Below are 22,039 nucleotides of genomic sequence, written 5' to 3'. Positions count from 1 at the left end.
TACATATTATGTATTATCATGGTTCTAAAAATCGGATTGGACCGGCTAGTCGAACCAATTCAACCGGAATCCGACAATAAAAACGGTTCAATCCGATACTTATAACCATTGGAGAAAAAATCGCTTAAAAACCGTCGAACCGACCGGTTATTAGTTGGTTGGACCGGACTGATAACCGGCCGGTTCGAATAAAACGACGCCGTTTTGTTTATTTGAAAAAAAAAAAAACAAAACAAAAGCAGAGCCATTCGTGAACCAAAATCCCCCCCCCCCCCAAATAATTCGTGCACTCCCTGGAGACCTCTGAAGTCAAGGAAAACCCTAGCCCTTCATTGCCGCCGCCGTCCCCAGGTCCTCAGCGCCGCCGCTGCTTCCTCTTCCCCGTGTCATTTTCATCTTCGCTGGCACGTCGTTTTCATCTTCCTCTTCCCCAGGTAGCTCGGCACGTCGTTTTCATCTTCGCTGGCTTCTCGGCACGGAACCCAGGTTAGTGGCCCTGCTTTCAATTCTTCGCCTCCGCTTCTTCCTTTTAATTTCTGAATGTTCGGTCTTCTTCTTCGTTTGAAGTTCTGAAATTGTTGTTCAATTTTTGTTCCATTTTTCTTGTAATGTTTTGTAAATTGTAATTGTCTGCTGCTGATGGATCTGTCTTGTATTTGCTGGTTGCTGAGGCCTGTAAAATTTTTTTTCAAATTTACTGATGGCTCTGTTAGTCTGTTGCTTTCAATTCTTTGCTCTGTTACTGATGGCTCTGTTACCGATAGCTCGATGGCTCTGTTAGTTGCTGATGGCTCTTAATTTTTGGTTCAAATTTACTGATGGCTTTGTTTGTAGTTGCTGGTTTTGCTGGATGAAGGTTTAGTGTTTTGGAATGTTTTATAATGTGCTAATGTTTGTAATTGCTGGCTTTGTTTGTAATTGCTGGGTGAAGGTTTTGTGTTTTGTGATTATTGGTTAATGTTTTGGTTTAGTGTTCTCTCTTTTCCAGATTTCCCTTCTCCCTGTATTTCTGCATGTTGCTGAATTGGTAATCAATAAATTTGCCTTTTTGCTGTAAATCGGACTTTACTGGGATTTGTTAAATTTGTTGCTGTAACTTGAATTTGTTGTTGAATTTGTTGCTTCCCAGTCACAGAATCAGAACAGAATGCCTAGTCAGTGCTTGATTGATTGGCTTTGCTCACTGATTGTATTTGATGATAAATTTTAAATTGATAACTTTTAAATTTTAAATTTGCACTGCCCATGTTACTGATTCACTGTTCTTTCAGTGCTTTTTGTTGTTGTTAATCATTGTGATGAGCTTTGTTAAAATTTGCACTGCCTATATTACTGAGTGTTCCTTCAGTGCTTTTTGTTGTTGTTAATCATTTGTGATGAACTTTGTTAAAATTTGCACTGCCTATGTTACTGATTCACGGATTCATCCCTCTCGTCATTATCATTGGCATGAACTCCGAACCAAAACCCCAACTCTCTGGATAAAATTGTAACGAAAGCTGATTGGGACTTTTTCTTCTACTTAAGGTATGAATCAGAATGATGAGGCCAAGTTGTGAATACACAAGTGTCAACGGACTATAATATATATTGAGTTTGTGACATTAGAAGGGTGTAATAATAACAATAATGGAGTCATGGTATTTGAATATTGAGGTTTAACATTTAAAATCTCAGCTTCTCAGCCCTGTTTGATTCTTCATCTCAGGCAATTGAATCAAATCAACCAGGCCTTCCTTTTCTTTTTCTTTTAGTTGATTCTTAATTTTTCTAATATATGTAGCTTTCTGAATCAAGTGGATCAGATTATGTAGTTTTTTTTATTTGGGATATTTTCGGAGACGCATTAGAAGAGCTATTTTATTATTATGTTTGCTATAATAATATTCACATGTTCTGTATGCTTGTGATTGTTTCGGTGTTTACATTTTCTTTCCAAGTCACTTGCTGTGGTTGTTCTTTGAGTTAAGGCTTTGTATGTGTGTGTGAGAATATGTGATAATGTTGAATGCTGTTGCATCTAATAGCAGTTCTTGGAGTACCTTCATCTTTGGTCCTTTATAATTTATCTATTATTTTATTTTAACACTGTTTTTCCGGTTGAACCACCGGTTGGACCAATGAACCAGTGACTAAAACGGTTTGATGACCGGTCCGGTTTTCAGAACCTTGTGTATTATTGATGATTCTGAGTTTTGAGATATTAATTTTTGAATTTTTATTTGATTTCTGTCGTTGATGAGTTATAAATTCAATTGTTTAATTTATTAATTCTGCTGAGATTGATTTTTAAATCTAATCTGTTGTGCTTGTTATTTTGGTGAATTGTTTTGCTGTTATTGATTCAAAATAAAAACATTGCTACAATTCTATCTTGTGCTGTTTTATTTATGCTGATTTATTCTGATTTTGGATTGGTGGTTCTGGTTGCTAGTTTTCAATTCAGTCTGTTGTAGTTGTTATTTTGGTGAATTGTTTTGCTGTTATTGATTCAAAATAAAAACATTGCCACAATTCTATCTTGTGTTGTTTATGCTGATTTATTTTAATTTTGGATTGGTAATTCTGATTGCTGATTTTCTGATTCTGAATTGTTGATGGTGTTATGGTGCATGCTTCATTGCATTGTGCTGGATGGCTGAAATTTTTCTAATTTTGAGATATTTATGGTTGATTCTGACTGCTTTGCTTATTCTGGAATTTTTTGTTTATACTTTTTTTTTATATTTTGTTGTTGATTATTTGTGAATTTTTAATAATAAATTATGAAAAATTGAAAAATTTTAAAATTTATCAGCATAAAATTTTTTAATTTAAATATTTAAAATTATATATTAAATTTTTTTATAATTTTATCATATATTTAATTAAACCGATTGAATCCCAGTTGAACCCCGGTTGAACCTGAACCATTGAATCAGTCACTCTACCGGTTCATTGACCGGTTCGGTTCTCGCAACCTTGGTTTGGAGTTTGTACTGAAAAAAACGGATATATCCTCCGTCGGCGTTGTCCTCAACAGCGCCACAGAATGGGAGCAATAGGGGTTGCTGCTGCTGCCGCCATGTCTATTGCACCAAAAGTAGCCAAGCACCTACGTCTCAATCTCAACTCTTTTCTCGCCACATTCCCTAAAACCACCACCACCACAACCACCATGCCTCTCTTCCCCCGCTGCTGCCACTGCCTTTCTTCTTCCCTTTCTCCCCCCTTCTCCACCCGCTCCTTCTGCACCGCCACCCTCCAATCCAGCGATGCCGCCGCCGCAGCACACACTAAAGTTGGAGAATTTCGGAGAAAGCTGAAGGTGGCTGATGTGAAGGGTGGGCCAGATCAAGGGTTGGATAAGCTTGGCCAGAGTCTCGTCATCACGGGTTGGGTCCGCACTCTTCGTGTTCAGAGCAGCATTACCTTTGTTGAGGTCACCTTTCTTTATCTCTCTCTTTGTTCCTCTCATTTTTCTCAACTGGATGGCACATGGGACCTATTTCATGTGAGTTGTATACTAGAGAATACAGATGTCATTTAGTTAGTTGGTTGGTTGGTTAGTTAGCTAGTGTGTTAGTTAGTTGGTTGGTTTGTTAGCTTGTAGTAAGAGTAACCAAGTAGTAACTAATGTATAACTACCTAACCAATAAAGTGGAGCTGCTCAAGTGAGATACGCAATTAGGAAAATGCTATTTCCTTTCAAGTTTGTTTTATCTGTGATGTGGCAATGAACTTGTGTGATTCGACTGAGCAAATTGTTTGTTGTATCTAGATTAACGATGGTTCCTGCCTTTCTAATATGCAATGTGTGATGGATTCGGGAGCAGAAGGTTATGATCAGGTATGCTTCTTTCCTGAAACTCTGGTTGGTGGTCACTCATGCCTATCATGAAAGCTGGTGTATTTTAAGTTCATCAGTGCGATTTGTAGCTTTTTATCTGTCTGTTTTCAAGATCTGGAGCTTATTATTAGGTTGAATCTGGTTCGATTACGACTGGTGCGTCTATTTGGGTGCAAGGAGTTGTGGTGGAGAGCCAAGGATCCAAGCAGAAAGTGGAATTAAAAGTCAACAAAATAGTATTGGTTAGTCTTCCCTCATTGTCAATCAAATTGGTCATTAAGTCATTATTTTGCTCTCATAGAATTTCAGCATCTTGCCTATATTAGTCAGCCAAAATGTTGTATAGACATCTCCCCTATTATATATTGGCATTGTAACTGCTATTTGTTATTTTCAAAATTTCAAATATTTTAATGTGGACATGTTTGTAGCAGTACTGAGACGTCTCAATTGTGTATAGCAAAATGGCTTGCTCTGTTTCTTTGGCTTAGCTCCTGAAAATTTTTGCTTTAAGCTCATTATTTACTCACTGAATTCGAATGTAATGTAGATCTCTAATTTCTGTGAATGATTAAAGTTGATTTTACTTTTCTCCATTTGTATTCATGCCAATAGACACGACATGATTCGAACTTTAGTTTTGTAAATCTTGAATCCAAGCTGGCAATTTGATGCTAATATTTGGTCTTGTATGTTCAGGTTGGCAAGAGTGATCCTTCCTTTCCCATCCAAAAGAAAAGAGCGAGCAGAGAATTTCTAAGAACAAAAGCGCATCTTCGGCCAAGAACAAATACTTTTGGTGCAGTATGGTTTCCTTTATTTTAAGCATATTTGTATCAAGCTTGTTAACCTGTCTGCTTCGTTATTCTAAAAGAAAAAATTATTTAGTCTTCCTTCTTGTAAAAACTTTCATCTGCCTATAAATCCTTTTCATGTTCTTGTTTTTCATCCGTCCTATTGCAGATGGTTTATAGTTAAGGGTTTCTACATAGAAGAATGGTGGGGAATACACATCTCTTAGTTTGATTTGTTCAGTGCTATAGTGTAGTGGGGTGCAACTGCTATTGTTTGCATGTTTCATGCGGATATCAAATTCATAAAATCTGAGTCAGACCTAGCTAGTTTTAGTTTTTTTTTTATTTTTTTATTTACAATTTAAGTTGAATTACTGTGACAGCTTTAAATCTTTTAATATAGATGAATAAAAATGAGATCTTGTATACATAGTTATATTGCATATTTTAGATAAATAATCTACACAGAAATATTGTAAACATATTTGATATTGATTTGAAATTACTCCCGGGAGGTTAGTCTTGTTCTGTTTCAAGTGTGTTGCATTGGTATGCACTGATAGGTGTGTTAAATCTTGATTAATGTATTTAAAATTAACGATCCATAAATATTCAAATACCAGTTCATCAGTTAAATCTAAGCTACATTGTTACTTTTCCAATTTATCGGCCCAGTCAAGTGGACCTTCAAATAATTAATGTCATCCTTGTAGGTTGAAGACCTAGTCCTGTTAATTTTTTATTATGCAATTTATTCTTATAGATATGTTTTGCGGGGTAAAATGTTTAGCCGTTGTTTGTTAATCTCCTTTCTCTATTTTTCAATTGCACAACATATTTTGCTATGCTTGTATTTGTTTAAAATTCTGATGGTGTGATTGATTCAAGTAAGTTCTGTTACTATCTTACCTTAGGTGGTAATCATTTTTTAAGTCATCATGTTCTTTTTATGGTGAAAAATGGTTCAGGTTGCAAGGGTTAGGAATGCGCTGGCATATGCTACCCACAAATTCTTCCAAGAGAATGGGTTTATTTGGGTCGCAAGTCCTATTATCACTGCTTCAGATTGTGAGGGAGCGGGTGAACAGTTTTGTGTTACTACATTGGTACTCACAGCTCCATCCAGAGATAGTTCCTCTTCATAGTAATATATAGTTATGAAAATTCTGTGTTGATGCACCTTGGATATGCAAGGGCATAATTCTTCCTCTCCTCTTCCCCCACAGAAATAATCTCATTAAGTAGGAAATTTGTTACAAAACGTAACTTGTGTAGCAAGCAGTTCTGCAGTCCGATGCTATTAAACAGATGCAAGAAAACTTCATTTTTTTCTCAGAAGAGTATATAAAAAAGAATATTATAGGATGATAAGCTTACTTTCAGGCATTGATAAATTGACATTAAAGAACTAAAATTTAAGATAATGTTTCAGTAAAACTACTATAAGCAAGATCTTGTCAATGTTAAATTCAAGATCAGCAAATCTTATCCAATCAGCACTATTTAGATATTTCTCCGTTTAGTTTAAGATCAGATTATGGCTATATACTCTTACTTATATATTTTTCCTTTTTAATTTACAGATACCAAATTCTCATGAAACTGCTGATTCTCCAGTTGATGCCATTCCAAAAGTGAATAATGGATTGATTGATTGGTCGCAAGTAGGCAGATTTTTATGCTTGCTCTTATGATATCGGTTGTCATTTGTAAATTTTCAACAAGCATGCAATGAAGTTTGTGCTTTACATATTCTAACTAAAACTACTCTGTGCACCAGGACTTTTTTGGTAAACCAGCATTTTTGACTGTTTCAGGCCAACTCAATGCTGAAACTTATGCTACTGCTCTTTCTGATGTACATGCACCTCCTCCTATTTCTTCTTTTTCATTTTAAAATTTTTATACTTCGGTTTGTCTTCCATAGAATTTAGTATTTTTGAATTTAGTTGAGATTCACTTTGAATCTTGTACCTATGCAGGTATATACATTTGGTCCCACTTTCCGAGCAGAAAATTCTAACACGTCAAGACACTTGGCTGAATTTTGGGTCAGTGTTTTCTGTTTTTGAGTTAAAGTTGAACAGATTGGAATTCAGAGCATGCATTCATTTTTGTTTATAAGTTTCTGAGTCTTCCGTATTAGTTACTGTTATGTTTGTTTGATGGAACAAGAATTAAAGGAAATATATTGTATTTATTTTTTTCTCAGATGATTGAGCCGGAACTTGCTTTTGCTGATCTAAATGATGACATGGCTTGTGCTACTGCATATATTCAGTCTGTAGTATGTAACTTTCCACAATTACTTTGAAGTTTTCATGGTCTTAGGTTAGATCCTTTTCCGAAGCTCATTTTTATATCATTTCTTCACATTAAAGCTTTTTCGCTGGATGCATTTGTTTCTTGAAGATTAGATATGTTCTTGATAACTGCAAGGAAGACATGGAGTTTTTCAATACATGGATTGATAAGGGAATCATTGACCGCTTGAGTGTATGAGCTCAGTGTAACCATCACTGATATTTTTCTCCCCTTTATCTGAGATTTTTCTCCCCTTAAGCTGTCCATATTAATTTTAATCACTGATATTCTATTTCTCCATTTTATTTTGTTATTATTATGTAAAGGATTTGGCAAACAGAGATGTTGTGCAAATAACCTACACTGAAGCGATAGATCTTCTGTCTCGAGCAAATAAGAAATTTGAATTCCCGGTAATCAGTCATATTTTCATTTTCCCATTTGCAGTGGAACCCTTATTCTGCACTTGGCTTCTCCAACCATTTCCTTTTGCATTTGTTCTGATAGGTCATGCTTCCAACTAAAACATGTAATATTATGTTTAGTGAATGTGCACTTAATTTTTGGCTTTTGTGTATTCTTAAATTTAGTAGGTGAAGAACTTTATCCATTCTAGCACGCATTCAATTCACAATAATAATCTGCAACGTTATTTTCAATATTGAATTGAATTCCATGGTTGATCTATGTTGCGAGGTCCAACAAGGACAAAGCTTGATTGCTATTGTTGTATTGACTCTAATTTTCATATATTAGGTGCTTACAAGTATTTAGCATCGGTTTCTTTGACTTCCATAGGTGAAATGGGGTTGTGATCTGCAAAGTGAACATGAGCGTTATATAACTGAAGAGGCATTTGGTGGTTGCCCTGTTATAATCAGAGACTATCCGAAGGCATGTTGATTTTTCCTTTTGTTTCTGCTCCTTATCTTCTATTCAATTATGGGACAACATAATGAAAAGAATAAGAAATTTCAGCATGGCTGAGAAAATTGAAATCCGTGTTTTGCCCTCGTTTTGCTTACTTTTTGTTTGGTGGTTGTTAAATATTGTTGAGAATATGGCTTGTAGTTGTAGGTAGGATAGGAGAAAAGAAGAAAGAATAGAAAGGTTGCAAATAATATGAAATGTGTTGATACGACGACATATGGTCTGGTGTGTTATAGTAAGCAACACAATAATTCTATTTATAAATCCTTGTAAATAGGAATGGTTTCTAGCTTCTTGTAACACACCGTATAATATTGTATCTGTATGTTTCATATTCTGAGACTTTCTATTCCTTTTCTCTGCTCTACCATAATAATCTCAACATGTTATCCAAGCAGTCGATGACCAGTGGTGAAACAATTTTACCTTGGCTGTTGGATTTGAAATTTTCAGGATATCAAAGCATTCTATATGCGGCAGAATGATGACGGAAGGACAGTTGCAGCCATGGACATGTTGGTTCCAAAGGTATGTTTTCTATTGCCTTTTCCCCTCTTTTTTATTACTGTCATCAAGAACCGTTTGAGTATCAAATTCTCACATCTCCTTACTACTACCCGAAAGAGTTATAGTTGGTTAAGCTTTGGTTTTTTAGATAACATGGAGTTCCTATACAAGTTAATTACCCTAGGCTGGTGAAGCCTCTTGTTTAAATTTTATTCCAGTAATATCTATGTTGTTTGTTTAAGGAACTCAACTAAATGTAAAGATATACTCATGATTTGTTATATTTTTTGTGTTTATGTAAGATTGGTGAACTTATTGGTGGAAGCCAAAGAGAAGAACGGCTTGAGTATCTCGAAGCCCGCTTAGATGATTTAAAGCTAAATAAGGATGCATATTGGTGGTATCTTGACTTGCGTCGTTATGGTTCAGGTGAAGATGATGCTCAAGTCTCTTAATTGTTGCGTACTCAGACTATTTTAACAGTTGATAGTAATCATTTAAATATAATATTGTGTCCCTTGTTCTTTATATCCTTCATTGTTGGTTGTTGGTAATGATGATATTGTGTTGGTGAATGCAGTGCCTCATGCAGGGTTTGGTTTGGGGTTTGAGAGATTAGTGCAGTTTGCAACAGGAATGGACAATATAAGGGATGCCATTCCCTTTCCTCGTACACCTGCCTCCGCTGAGTTTTAGACCCTTGCATATATATGGACAGAATCTACATTCATTTTATTTATACGAACTTCTATTTTTTAGAGGTTAAGGTAAAGGGCAACTAATTGTATTCTTTATCTGCACAACAATATTAAAAACAATGTATTTTGAGCAATATAAATTATAGAATCTCTACTTGGAAAAAAAAAGGTTGTTTCTTGCTAGTATGGTTGTTTTTGGTATGTTTTTGTTTCCAGGTGTAGAAGATTGGCTTTTTTTTTTTTGTTTCAGAGTTAAATTTTCATGCACTCACAATGTAAAACATAAAACATTTACACAGTCGTGCAATTATAACTATTTTCTTGGATAACTGAGTTAATAGTCAAAATCGTCCTTGAAAGATAATCCAATCTCTATTTTGGTCCTCGAAAGACAAAATTAATTGAAATCGTCCTCGAAAAATACACGATTTGGTCACGTTAGTCTTTTCGTCAGTTGGATGACGTGGTAGGTTAATGTCATATGTCACAAGATGATTGGTTGACATGTTAGATTAGTGACATGTGGCACGTCACGTGTCACTTAACATGTAAAAAAGTTATTTATAATTAAAATAGTCCTTGAAAGTTTAGACGTAAGTCATTTTCATCTTTAAAATTTTAAAAATTAATCAAATTAGTCCTTATATAATTTTTTTTATTTTTTCTTGATAATATTAAATTTAAAATATTTTTTGATATTACTAATTTTAATAGAAATGTAATTGACACAAAAAATTAGTAATTGTATCTTTTCTTCTTAAAAATATTTTTAATAAAATTATCTCTCCTTTAATTCTTCTCAAAATATCTCTTATTCTTTTCTATTCTAAAACATTTTTGTTACATTATTACATTTTGCTAGAATATATATATACTCAAAATTGAAATGTATGTATTTGTTAACCTAAACAAAGTTATATGCTCAAAATCAAAATTTATGTATGTTAACCTAAACAAAGTTATACTATTAATTTTTTTTCATTACGGTATTACTTATAGATATGATGTAATGGTAGTGATATTAAAAGAAAAATTATATAATGATCTCAAACATATGAAACACAAATTTATTATGATCTTTACATGTAGTACGCTTAAGAAGCAATTCGTTTAGCATATATAATAATAATAATAATAATAATAATAATAATAATAATAATAATAATAATAATAATAATAATAATAATAATTAAGCAACAAATTTTTAATCTTTTGTAAAGTTTGAAATTGAAGCAAAATTTATGGATCTTCTTGAATTTTGACTTTTAATATCACTATCATTACATTCTATATGTAAGTAATACAGTAATGAAAAAAAAAAAAGATGTAGTAGAAAAAAATAGTGGTATAACTTTGTTTAGGTTAACATATATAAATTTTGATTTTGAGCATATAACTTTGTTTAGGTTAACAAATACATACATTTTAATTTTGAGTATATATATATTCCAACAAAATGTAATAATGTAAGGAAAATGTTTTAGAATAGAAAAGAACAAGAGAGATTTTGAGAAGAATTAAAGGAGAGAGATAATTTTATTGAAAAAATTTTTAAGAAGAAAATATACAATTACTAATTTTTTGTTTGTCAATTACATTTCTATTAAAATTAGTAGTATCAAAAAATATTTCAAATTTAATATTATCAAGAAAAAATAAAAAAATTATATAAGGACTAATTTGATTAATTTTTAAAATTTTAGGGATGAAAATAACGTACGTCTGAACTTTCAAGGACTATTTTGATTATAAATAACTTTTTTACATGTCAAGTGACACGTGGCCTTAACCCACCACGTCATCATCCAACTGACGGAAGGACTAACGTGACCAAGTCGTGTATCTTTTGGAGACGATTTTGATTAATTTTGTCTTTCGAGGACCAAAATGGAGATCGAGGTATCTTTCAGGGACGATTTTGACTATTAACTCGGATAACTATTGTAACACCCTATTACACTAAGTTTCCTTATAGCCGTAAAGCAAAAGTCATAAAGCATCACGACAATTCTAAGGCTCATACAATAGTATATAATTCAAGAAAATATTACAAATTAGAATCCCAATAAGAACAGGAGATCAAAATAAAAATAGAAGAAACAAAACACGGAGCATTCACATATGATAACTAAGGCGTGACGGCACGAATAAAAACAAAGTATATAAAACTTTGCAAAGATAACTAAGGCGTGACAGTAAGAATAAAAACAAGTATATAAAACTTTGCAAAAGATTAAAGATATACAAGGTAATAGATATAAGAAATATAAAGTAGATAAGCATATAAGCATATATATATATATAATCAAAAGGAAACTAGTCACTGGCGGCAGAATTTAGGCCAGCTAGTTAAGCAAAAGATATAACAAATTTTTTATATTAAAACAGCTAACATCTTATCTCTCAAAGTCTATAGAATAAAAACCTGTAAAGCAACACAAAAGTGGAGATAACTACAATAAAAATAAAACAAAAGTACAACTTGAACCATTCTCCGCTCCGTCATCACATCCGCAAAATTCATCGAGATGGGTTGCGACCTGTATCGGAAAAACAACAATTATATATGGTATGAGAACCGGGGGTTCTTAGTATGCTAACAATGTCCAATAGATAAGATATAAGGTTCTAGAAAGTCAAAAACAATCCTAGAACTCCCCACATGCATAAAATTCAAACTTACAAAACATTTTAAATCCATAAAAGGGGTTATCTAACTTATGAATTTTCTAACTAACTGACACCACGTGTTGTCCCACAACCTTCGACAACCTATCTTCCATGCGATTCCATCGCCACCACCTATCGAATCTCCTCAATCCCAATAGAAAACACAGTTAAATGTAGACAAGTAAAACACAAGTTAGTTGCATATACAACAAGTAACTCAAGTAGCATTTTTAGGCATGTTATACAACTAGGCATAATGCAAGTAATCAATCCAAACAAATACGTAGGATGCACATGATGAATGTCTGTCCTAATTGGCCGTGATATCACTTGTCAATTCAACTGTCAACCTGACACATCCCCTCGGGATGTCACCTTTCTATCATGTATATAAATATGCGTCTTGGGATATAGTGTCCTAGCTCACTTTTATGGGATATAGTGTCCGACCACACTCTTGTGATACGAAAGGATGCGAGTGGGAGACTGCCTCAGACCCCACATTTGAACGTAAGGGGGAGACTATCTTAGCCTCTACACTGACGTTGCAACCTCGACAAGTGGGATCAACTAACCGTCCTTGCCAGGCGCATAGAGACTTACCAATAATATCATGATATAACTTTCATTTCATTGATCACTTTTATATTTAGCAGATTCATTAACCTAAATCTTTCATATATCATCACTAGCTCTTATTTATCATCAACATAACACTCCACCAATCCGCTCTAGTTATTCTATCCACAATACTTCCTAAACCTAAGTTACTGTCTCTAGACTCATAACAGAAGTATCCTTTAAAATTCACTCTGTACACTTCTGCTCGTCCCAAAGTCTAAACACTAGTTAGGGGATCTTAAATAATAGTTATGGAGGTTTAGAAGGCTAGAGGAATAGTTGAAAACTTAAAAATTTATTTTCTGCAAAACAGGGAGGTCATGCGTACGCATATCTTCCACGTACGTGAGAATACTGGATAGAAAGGTCTGCCCACGTCGCCTGACACTTCCACGTACGCATGGTTTCAAAAATGGTATTGTCGCATACGCATGCATCCACGTACGCGAGAGTACTAGGTAGAACTATTTACTCGTGTACGCATGACACTTCCGCGTACGCTCCAAAAAGCTGATAAGTACAGAAAATTCAGTTTTTACACAAAACCTAAGTTATGGTCAGTCAGTTTTAAAATTTTTAACCCTTCTTGTCCATATTTAATTAATTAATTATTTAATTATCATTTAACTGGGTTATACATCCTACCCACCTAATTAGAAATTTTGTCCTCAATTTTAGATTTACCCGAAAATAACTTGGGATAGTCCTTTCGCATCTCTGACTCTAACTCCCAAGTATGCTCTTCTATCCCAACTCTACTCCATGCTACTTTTACAAACAAAATTTTTTTTCCGCGCAACTTCTTCACACTGGTGTTATCGATCCTCACTGGTGTGACTTGAAAAGTTAGGTTCTCCTTCAACTGAACCGATTTGGGCCATAACACATTAGTCGTATCTGGTGCGTACTTATGGAGTTGTGACACATGGAATACGTCATATAGGTTAGAAAGATGTGGCAGTAAGGCCACTTGATAAGCCACTGGTCCGATTCTTCTCAACAACTCAAACGGCCCAATGTATTTTTAATCACTCTTCCGATCCCAGTTGTTGGAGTAACCTTCAAGAATACATGACTTCCTTTTTTAAACTCTAAAGATTTTTTTCTCTGGTCCGCATAACTCTTCTGTTAGCTTTGCGCAGTTTGAATCTTAGCTCGAATTCGCTTGATCTGTTAAGTGGTTTCTGCTACTAACTCCGGACCCAAAATACTTGATTCACCTACTTCATACTAACACAGTGGAGACTGTCACTTCCTACTATATAAAGTCTCATATGGAGCCATCCCAATACTCGCATGATAACTGTTGTTATACGCAAACTCTACCAATGGCATGTAACGATCCCAACTTCCCGGCTGATCCAACACACACGCCCGTAGCATATCATCTAATGTTTGAATAGTCTGACTGGTCATCAGTTTGTGAATGATATGTCGTGTTGAGACATAGTCTCGTACCGAAAGATTTTTGAAAAATTTCCTAAAACTGACATGAATCCAGATCTTAATCACCGTACAATCTCACTATCTTCTTGATGTACAGTCTTTCTCATTCCTCCAATTCATATTACGTGGTGTTGTTAATTAATTAAAACTCAATATGTATTGTTATTATTATTGTTAATTATGAAGTCGTTAATTTTTTTCTTGTATATTATTAATTTTTAATTGTGATTTATTTTTTAAGTTTAAAATAAGTCACAATTTAATTATATTCTTTTAAATTAAGTAATATTGTTAATTAGTTAAAATTTTAATTATATATTATTTATTATTGTTGTTATTTATGAAATTATTTAATTTTTTCACATGTCATTGATTTATAATAGTTTTTTACATATAAATTAATGTGGAGCTGCTTTTGCAGGTAAGGCGCTTGACAAAGATTTGAAATTTTTCTTTGATTACTTCGTGTGTTTATGGATTAAAGTTTGCAAATGAGGTTTTTGTATAAAATTGATTTTATAAACTTGATTTTGATAAAAAGTAAATTAACTTTTAACATGATTTGTTAAAATGGATTATAATAAAATGAATATCGTTTAAATTACATTATTCAAAATTACGTTCAGATAAAAATTACTAAAAAAAGATATGAATTTATATCATCTAAACTATATTATTTTAACACTCTTTAATTATAATTTCTTTTGAAAGAATTTAAATTTATCTGTTGAAATTTAGTACTCTTTAGATTATAATTTTTAATACATTTCTTTAGTACTCTTTTTGTATTTAATTATATCTTTTTAATGAAATTTATATTATAAAGATTAACAATAGTAAATAAAATATATACTAATTTAAGAACACATAATAAAAAATATACAAAATCAAATAAAAAAAATATAGTTCTATAAAAAAAATATGTATTAATAAAAATAATTAAAAAATTTTATATGAACAATGAATACTAAAAATTCTATTAAAAAAAACAATAATATATATCAGTAAAAATACAAAAAACTCTAAAAAATATCCATATTATTAACAAGAAAAATAAATAAAAAATTGATAAAAAATCAGAACTTAACAAAGAATACCAAGTAATATTTAAAAAATATTTATTTGTAAAGTATAGTCATGAAAAAAATTTAAAAACTAATTATTTTTCGATATCTCTTATTGTAATTGAGATTAAATGACAAAATTGGTAGACAAAAATAAATTCTAAAAGCTAGTTGCTTATAGTGAACGAAAGTTAGAGAAAAAGACGTTAGTTAGAGAAAAAGACGTTAGTTAAACAAAAAATTATGACATTCAAAAAAATTAAACGTGCTTGTGCAAAAAACAAGTTAAATCCTTTTGTTCCTTGCTTCGCATGCTTTCGAGGAAAATAGAAATAAATCTTTTATTTTTAAATCAAATTCAAAATTATAATATATTTTATTTTAAAAAACTGCAGGTAATTAAATTGTGAAAATTTATTATTTATTTTCACTTTTCTCTTCCACCACCATCCATGGCCTTTATTTACCAGCACAGCTTCACAGTCCTACAATGTTTTATTGCAAACTGGAAAGTTCAAACTTATCCCTCTCCTGCCTGTCTTTTCTACACAATGCACATGAACACAAGCTTGAGGAGCATACGATCATAGGAGATTGGGTCATGGTTTGGGGAGCTTTAAGGCTGAAGATGGTTGTAGGCTGATTCTTCAGTGATATACATACCAAGGGTAATGCGTACTAATTTGGAAAACACGGGGAACGATTCTTAGTTTGTTTAGATCAGAGCAACTGTTAAACACAATAAACTTAACTTCAACGATTCATTAGGTGGTTAACCAAATATTACATAAGCGAATAGTGGGCAAAATAAATCATCATGAGGATATTTTAACATCAAACTCAGGCACACAGCCACACGCTAAGCCTCAGAAATTGAGGTTTCTATGGCATGGCAATAGGCAATTCACTTGTTCTGGTAGTTCAAACCACACCATATCAGGAACAGCAAAAATTCCAACCACCCCCCCCCCCCCCCACCATTCCACCACCATCACAAATCCATAGAAGACAATGATAAATGACCTAAGGATCCAATCTCTAACATCCTCATCACCTACAATATCATTGATTTTGCTTTCAGAGAAAAGTGTACATAACAAGGGTCAAGACGAATTAGTTGCTGGTAAACTAAGGTTGTCAGCCACACAAAATCAATCACTGACTGATAGCTAGTATCATAATAGACTAGTAAGTAGTGATAAGATACGACCATTGTTACTCAGAGCTGATAATCCAAACTTACGAAGAAACATGTATGAACTATACTTGCTACAGGATGTAGATGAACTTCAACCCTAAAAGGATAAGACCAAACCAATCTTAAAGATACTAGCATGATGAAGGTATATGCTAGAAATTAACCATTTCATCAAAAAGGGAACACCGAGCCATATTTAGATCTATGGGCTGCTTAAGGTGCGAAATTAGGGAACCCCTACAACCAACCAATCCTCCTATGTTCATATTGAAGATGACTAGTGTTGAGATATTCAAATCACCAACATCGGTTTGATAACTCTAAACATAAAAAATTGTTTAAAGATAAAAGATAATCAGTCAACGGTGAAGATATGAACATAAACAAAATTTTAGTCATTTTGAACACCGAGATAAGCTCTGCTTTAACTAGAAAAAACTGCAAAATCTTAAAAAGGGGGAACATAGTTCAATATTAGCTACCAAAAAAACTCTTTCGTTGAACCATAATTAGAACTTCAACATCTTTAAATCCATCAATCAACTGATAAACAAGTAATACATCTCGCAAACTAATAAAATTAAAAATAAAAATAAAACCATCCTTCAAGCATCATCTCCCTTACTTCTCAGATGAGTTTGGTCCTCGCTTCTTTCCGAATCCCACCACTACAAATCCACAATAAGAAAAAAATTAGACACCAAAATTACAACACAACGAAAAAGAATCGAACTTAAACATTATGTAGCATAAACAAAAACCCTAAGTCAAATTGGGCGTAAACGAAAAAAGTGGATTTTTGAAAAGAGGGTTTACCGGCGGTGACGAATCGGCGATTGTATTGCATGCGCTTGTGTGCTCGTCCACGTGGCTTCTTCTTCTTGTCTTGCTTCGCAACTTTTGGGGTTTGACCTCTGACTTTTCCGGCACGAGCTAGGGATCCGTGAACCTTACCTGCAATGAAGTAATCAATCGATTCATCAACACCAATCAATAAATAAATCACATATAACCACAACAATCTCAGCATAAAGAGAAGAACACGGAATTAGTGATTCCAGGTAACTGACCCATGATTTGTTTGCGTTGTGATTCGGAGCTGAGTGGTTCTGTCTTGCTCTTCTTTTGTTTGTTGCAGCGGCTATGAGCAGAAAGACCAATTGAATAATGCGAGGGTGCTATTTGTACTGCTACTTACTAGGGTTTAAAGGCATACGGGCTTACTTGTGGGCTATCTTCGCTACTATCCATCTTCGGCCCATTTTTTGAAGTTTCATCTGTTTTATGTTTTTTCGGTACACCATGAAAATTGTGAACAACGCGAATAACAGGTTGCAATTTATGTTTTTGAAGATCTTTAAAGGTTATGTTTAGTTGTGGAAAAAAAGAAATAAAGAAAAAAAAAAAAAGAAATTAAGTGAATTTTTATTTTTTTAGATGTATTTGGATGAAAGAAAAATAAGAAGGAAAGAAATATTATAAAAAAACAATTTTATTTTTATATTATAAATTATATAGATAAAAGTAAAGGGGTAATATTAGAAATAGAGAGATAGAATTAGTTTTCTCTTTATTTTTTTTTCATTGTTGGAGAGAAAAAAATTAGTAGGTCCCGCCAATATTTTTTCATCTATTTTTCTTCCTCTCCTATTTCTCTCTTCAACCAAACAAAAGAAAATAACTATTTTTCTTCTTATTTTTTCCCTCATTTTTCCTTCCTCCCATTTTCACCTCAAACAAACACACCCTAAAAGATCATTCATTCTTTACATTAGTCTTCAAATAATTTTTTTAATCATATTAGCTCTTTAAAGATAAAACGTAAGTCAAATTGGTCATTCTGTTCATTAGAAGATGATGTAGTAGGTTAATGTCACGTGTCATATGATAATTAGTTGATGTGTCAAGTAAGTGAGACCTAGGACGCCACGTGTCACTTGACATGTAAAAAAATTATTTATAATCAAAATACTCTCTAAAATTTCAGACGTAAGTCATTTTCATCCCAAAAAATTTAAAAATTAATCAAATTAGTCCTTATATAAATTTTTTTTATTTTTTTCATAATATTAAATTTGAAATATTTTTTTATAGAACTAATTTTAATATTATTTTTTAAACCTTAATAAACAAAATTTTCTATACATAAAATAATAAAAGTAATTAAATTATTATAAAGTTATTTTGTCAATTGTATTTTAAAATTTTACATTTTCAAATTGTAATTTTTTTATAGTGAAATTTTTTATTTAAACATGTTATCAAATTATTGTTAGTAATATATTTAAAAATTTAATATTTTAAATCTCACTAAATAATATAGTGGTCATTTTAAAATTTAAATCTCCTAAATTTTTTAAAATTATAATTTTTATTATTATTTAATTTATATAGTAGAACTCAATAATTAAAAAATTGATTTGTGAGATCACCTGTTGAATCTTAATATATTAATATAGTTTTTTTTAGAGTATATACCCATTTTGGTCCTCAAAGAATTTTAGACTGGACACTTTAGTCCCTAACTAAAATTAATTACTCGATTGGTCCCTAACAATCAACTCCGTCAGTCACTTAGGTCCTTTACTCCGTTAATTCTAATGGAGGACAAAATAGTCCCTGACAACTCTAACAGGGGACAAAATGGTCCCTGATCTCCTCCATTCGAAACGGCACTATTCTCTCCCAATTTTCATCATATCTCGCATAACACTAACAGTCTAACACTGTAACTTCAAACTACACAATGCACACTCTATAAATTTAATGTTCACAAGAAAAAAAAATCCTCCATGGTTGAGTTGCTGATGTGGTTTGTAATTTTAGAAAGATTGAATACTAGAGATAGATTATGTAAGTTTAAGATTGTACCAGCAGCGGAATTCTTTTGTGTCTTATGTAAGGATAGATTGGAGATGGTACATCACTTGTTTTTTTCATGTGATCGTATATGGAAGTTGTGGAGATCAATCTTGGTGGATTGGAGTATGATTTGGGTTTGGCAAGGAACCACGAAAGAATGCTTTGAGATGTGGATGGATAGAAAGATAAGGAAAGATATGAAGAAAGTGTGAATGGTGTTATTTTTTTCTGTAATATAGTGCACATGGAGATGTAGAAATAACATTGTCTTTAATAATGGAGTGTTGGTATTAGAGAAGTTAAAGGAGGAAGTTGTAGAATGCACAAATCGATGGTGTCAAGATCGACAATATAGGAGTAATTGATGTACTTATGAGTGCAAATATCAAGTCTAAGGTGAATAAGAAGACATATGAAGTTGATCTTTGATGCATGATTTACTGATCTATGAAAAAGGCCAATAATTCTGCAGAGTAAAAGTTGGAAGGAGAATGATCATGATTTGATGTTGTATAACTGATCGGGTTCATCTTGAAGTATCTTTGGAGGAGCTAAAATCATTATATTCTTTTGCTCCCTGTTTGCTATTTTATGCTAGTTTTTATATTTTCTTTGTAGTTATTGCTCTGTTTTTGTTATTATTTTTTGGAACTATGCCCACTTTGTTTGGAATCGGGTGGAGATGTAATTATCTAAAAAAAAGAAAAAAAAAATCCTCAACTTGTTCTCAACCAATTCATACTCAGGAAACTAATGCCTATGTCTCTCAACTAGTTGTCGTCTTCGATGGATCCCATGAATCCAGACAGCAAGTCATTTGTTAAGACTCCGGAAAAGAAGGAATGAAGCATTCGGTGTCTATTTCAAATGAGAATTTGCATATGATGTCGAAGGCAAATCTTCTCATGATGTCCTAATATCCAACAATCTATATTGCTTGCCGGAGAGTGGAGAAAGGCGTGCCCTTGGAGTAGTTGTGGAACTTGGTCTTGAGGATATCGTGGACGTTGTCGGAGTTGGAGGTGATGTTATCAAAGACGTGGAAGTGGATGCTTTTGGTCGATGAAGTGTAAAGGAGGTGGATGTACTAGTCACAAAGATTTAAGAAGTGTGTGGTTCATGACATGTTGAGCTAGGTGCGACACGTGTGACAATTACACCATGTCTTAATCTTGGAGCTAAAGAGAAGGAAGAAAAAGATGGAAAAAAAAGACTGTGAAGGTGAAGAAGGAGAGTATGAATGTTAGGGTTATGCGAGATATGATAAAAATTGGAGAAGAACAGTGTCATTTTCGAATAAAGGGGTCAGGAATCACTTTGTCCCTTATTAGAGTTGTCAGGGATCATTTTGTCCCATGTTAGAGTTTTCAGGGACCATTTTGTCTTCCGTTAGAGTTGACGGAGTCAAGGACCTAAGTGACCGAAGGAATTAATTGTTAGGGACCAATCGAGTAATTAATTTTAGTTGGGGACTAAAATGTCTGGTTTGAAATTCTTTGAGAACCAAAATGGGTATATACTCTTTTTTTATTACTATATTTATTTAGTGAAATCCAAAATATTTAGTAATATATTTAACTAGTTTTAACATTTTAGATTTCACTAAATAAATATAGTTGTTATTTTAAATGTTTTAATCTTTTATATTTCACTAAATAAATTTAGTAGTTATTTTAAAAAATTATATTAAAATATTAAGATTCAACCAGTAATTTCACAAATCAATTTTTTAATTATTGAGTTCATCTAGCCGGTCCGGTTGATCCCTAGAACCGTCTTGCAAAAAATCTATTAAAAAACTTGCCGAATTGGCAGTTAACCAGTGAATCGACTGAACTAGCGAGTTTTTTTAAGGTCCGATTTTATAATCCAAGATCAGAAATGGCATCGTTTTGATGCTAGAAAAAAAAAAGAACACCCACTAAGTCACTAACCCAGTCCCCCAGTTCCCAAATCCAGCTTTACCAATGTCTCCCTCTCCCTTCCAACCATAATTTCCTCCAAGTCTCCAACGAGCAGAAAGAACGCCTCCACCAACCCTACCATCATTGTCGAAAGGTTGATTTGACGCTTCTGTCGTCGTCATCGGAAGGTTGGTTTGGAAGCTTTTGTCGTCGACTACCTCTATCCTGCCGCGCATTTGTCTCTATCGCCGTGGACAGGGACGGACCCAAGCATACAAATGAGGGGGCACTTGCCCCCGTGATTTTTTAATTTTTGTTTTAAAAGATATAGTTATATATAATATGCCCCCATTTTAAATTTTAAATGACCCCACTACAAATAAAATAAATTCAATTAGCTAAAGTTTTAAATTTATTTTTTTTATTTTTTATCATTTTGACTATTATTTAACCTAATCAAATTTAATTATTGTACCGTCAGTACTTTATTCTCTTAAACCCTCTTCTTATTTTTATATTTTCAACCTTCTTTTTCTATTCCTTGTCTAATGGTCATCTTCTCTTCATCAAAAAGTAAATTTTAAATTATCTAATTTTTTATATAGCTCTCCATGACTCTATGTATCTTTCAATTTCATTTTTTTTCTTTTTGATATTTTCAATTGCATTTTTTAATTCAAACAATTATAGTTTAGGTATCAATCTAATATTTTATTTTTTTCGTGACTTTATATATTTTATTTTATTCTCGATTTATTCATCCTTATTACTTATTTTTTATCTTTTGTTCTAATATATGTACCTATGTTGCATATAAAATTTTAAAATGAACTGATTAATTTACTAATTTAGAATATATTTTTTATTTTTAAAAATAATGACAAAAAATATTTTAATTATAATATATAATTAAACAGATACATAAAATATTTTATCTAATATTATATCAAAATTAAATTAAAAAAATATATAACAAATTTAATTATTTTAAAAAATAAAAAAATTATAAAAATTATGTTTTTATTATTTTATATAAACATACTTTTCATATAAAGATTTAATTTTTCTAGTATTTATATATAATTCTAATTTCAAATTATAAATACTAATGTATTATTATGCGCTAATATACCAGTTAATTCAGTCTTTTATTATTAAATGTGTATAAAAAGATTATAGTTAGGATAATAGGTTAACTATAATTTAATTAAA

The 22,039-nt window shown here is 32.4% G+C and overlaps 2 protein-coding genes across 3 annotated transcripts; one reads left to right on the top strand and one right to left on the bottom strand.

Moving 5' to 3' along the window:
* Positions 1 to 240: 240 nt before the first annotated feature.
* LOC112720808 (asparagine--tRNA ligase, chloroplastic/mitochondrial) lies at positions 241 to 9,245 on the top strand. Of its 2 annotated transcripts, XM_025771900.2 has the most exons (16): positions 243 to 486; positions 2,888 to 3,421; positions 3,761 to 3,829; positions 3,961 to 4,071; positions 4,529 to 4,633; positions 5,592 to 5,729; positions 6,207 to 6,287; positions 6,404 to 6,481; positions 6,606 to 6,674; positions 6,836 to 6,910; positions 7,036 to 7,119; positions 7,254 to 7,340; positions 7,726 to 7,821; positions 8,311 to 8,385; positions 8,667 to 8,793; positions 8,945 to 9,245. In XM_025771900.2, the coding sequence occupies exons 2-16, from the start codon at positions 3,032 to 3,034 to the stop codon at positions 9,058 to 9,060; spliced, it is 1,701 nt and encodes a 566-aa protein (XP_025627685.1). In that variant the 5' UTR covers positions 243 to 486; positions 2,888 to 3,031; the 3' UTR covers positions 9,061 to 9,245. The 2 variants fall into 2 exon arrangements, with proteins under 2 accessions (XP_025627686.1, XP_025627685.1); XM_025771901.2 differs by lacking the exon at positions 2,888 to 3,421 and having other exon boundaries at positions 241 to 486.
* A 7,290-nt stretch (positions 9,246 to 16,535) lies between these two features.
* LOC112720807 (small ribosomal subunit protein eS30z/eS30y/eS30x) lies at positions 16,536 to 17,390 on the bottom strand. The gene is made up of 3 exons (XM_025771899.3): positions 17,132 to 17,390; positions 16,878 to 17,015; positions 16,536 to 16,729 (listed from the first exon to the last, which is right to left on the bottom strand). Exons 1-3 carry the CDS (start codon positions 17,133 to 17,135, stop codon positions 16,683 to 16,685), a joined length of 189 nt encoding a protein of 62 aa, XP_025627684.1. The 5' UTR covers positions 17,136 to 17,390; the 3' UTR covers positions 16,536 to 16,682.
* Positions 17,391 to 22,039: the final 4,649 nt, after the last annotated feature.

The sequence above is a fragment of the Arachis hypogaea genome, chromosome 11, assembly GCF_003086295.3.
Source record: "Arachis hypogaea cultivar Tifrunner chromosome 11, arahy.Tifrunner.gnm2.J5K5, whole genome shotgun sequence".
Taxonomy (NCBI): domain Eukaryota; kingdom Viridiplantae; phylum Streptophyta; class Magnoliopsida; order Fabales; family Fabaceae; genus Arachis; species Arachis hypogaea.
Note: the sequence above shows the minus strand (reverse complement) of the source record. Positions and strands in the feature narration are given on the sequence as shown.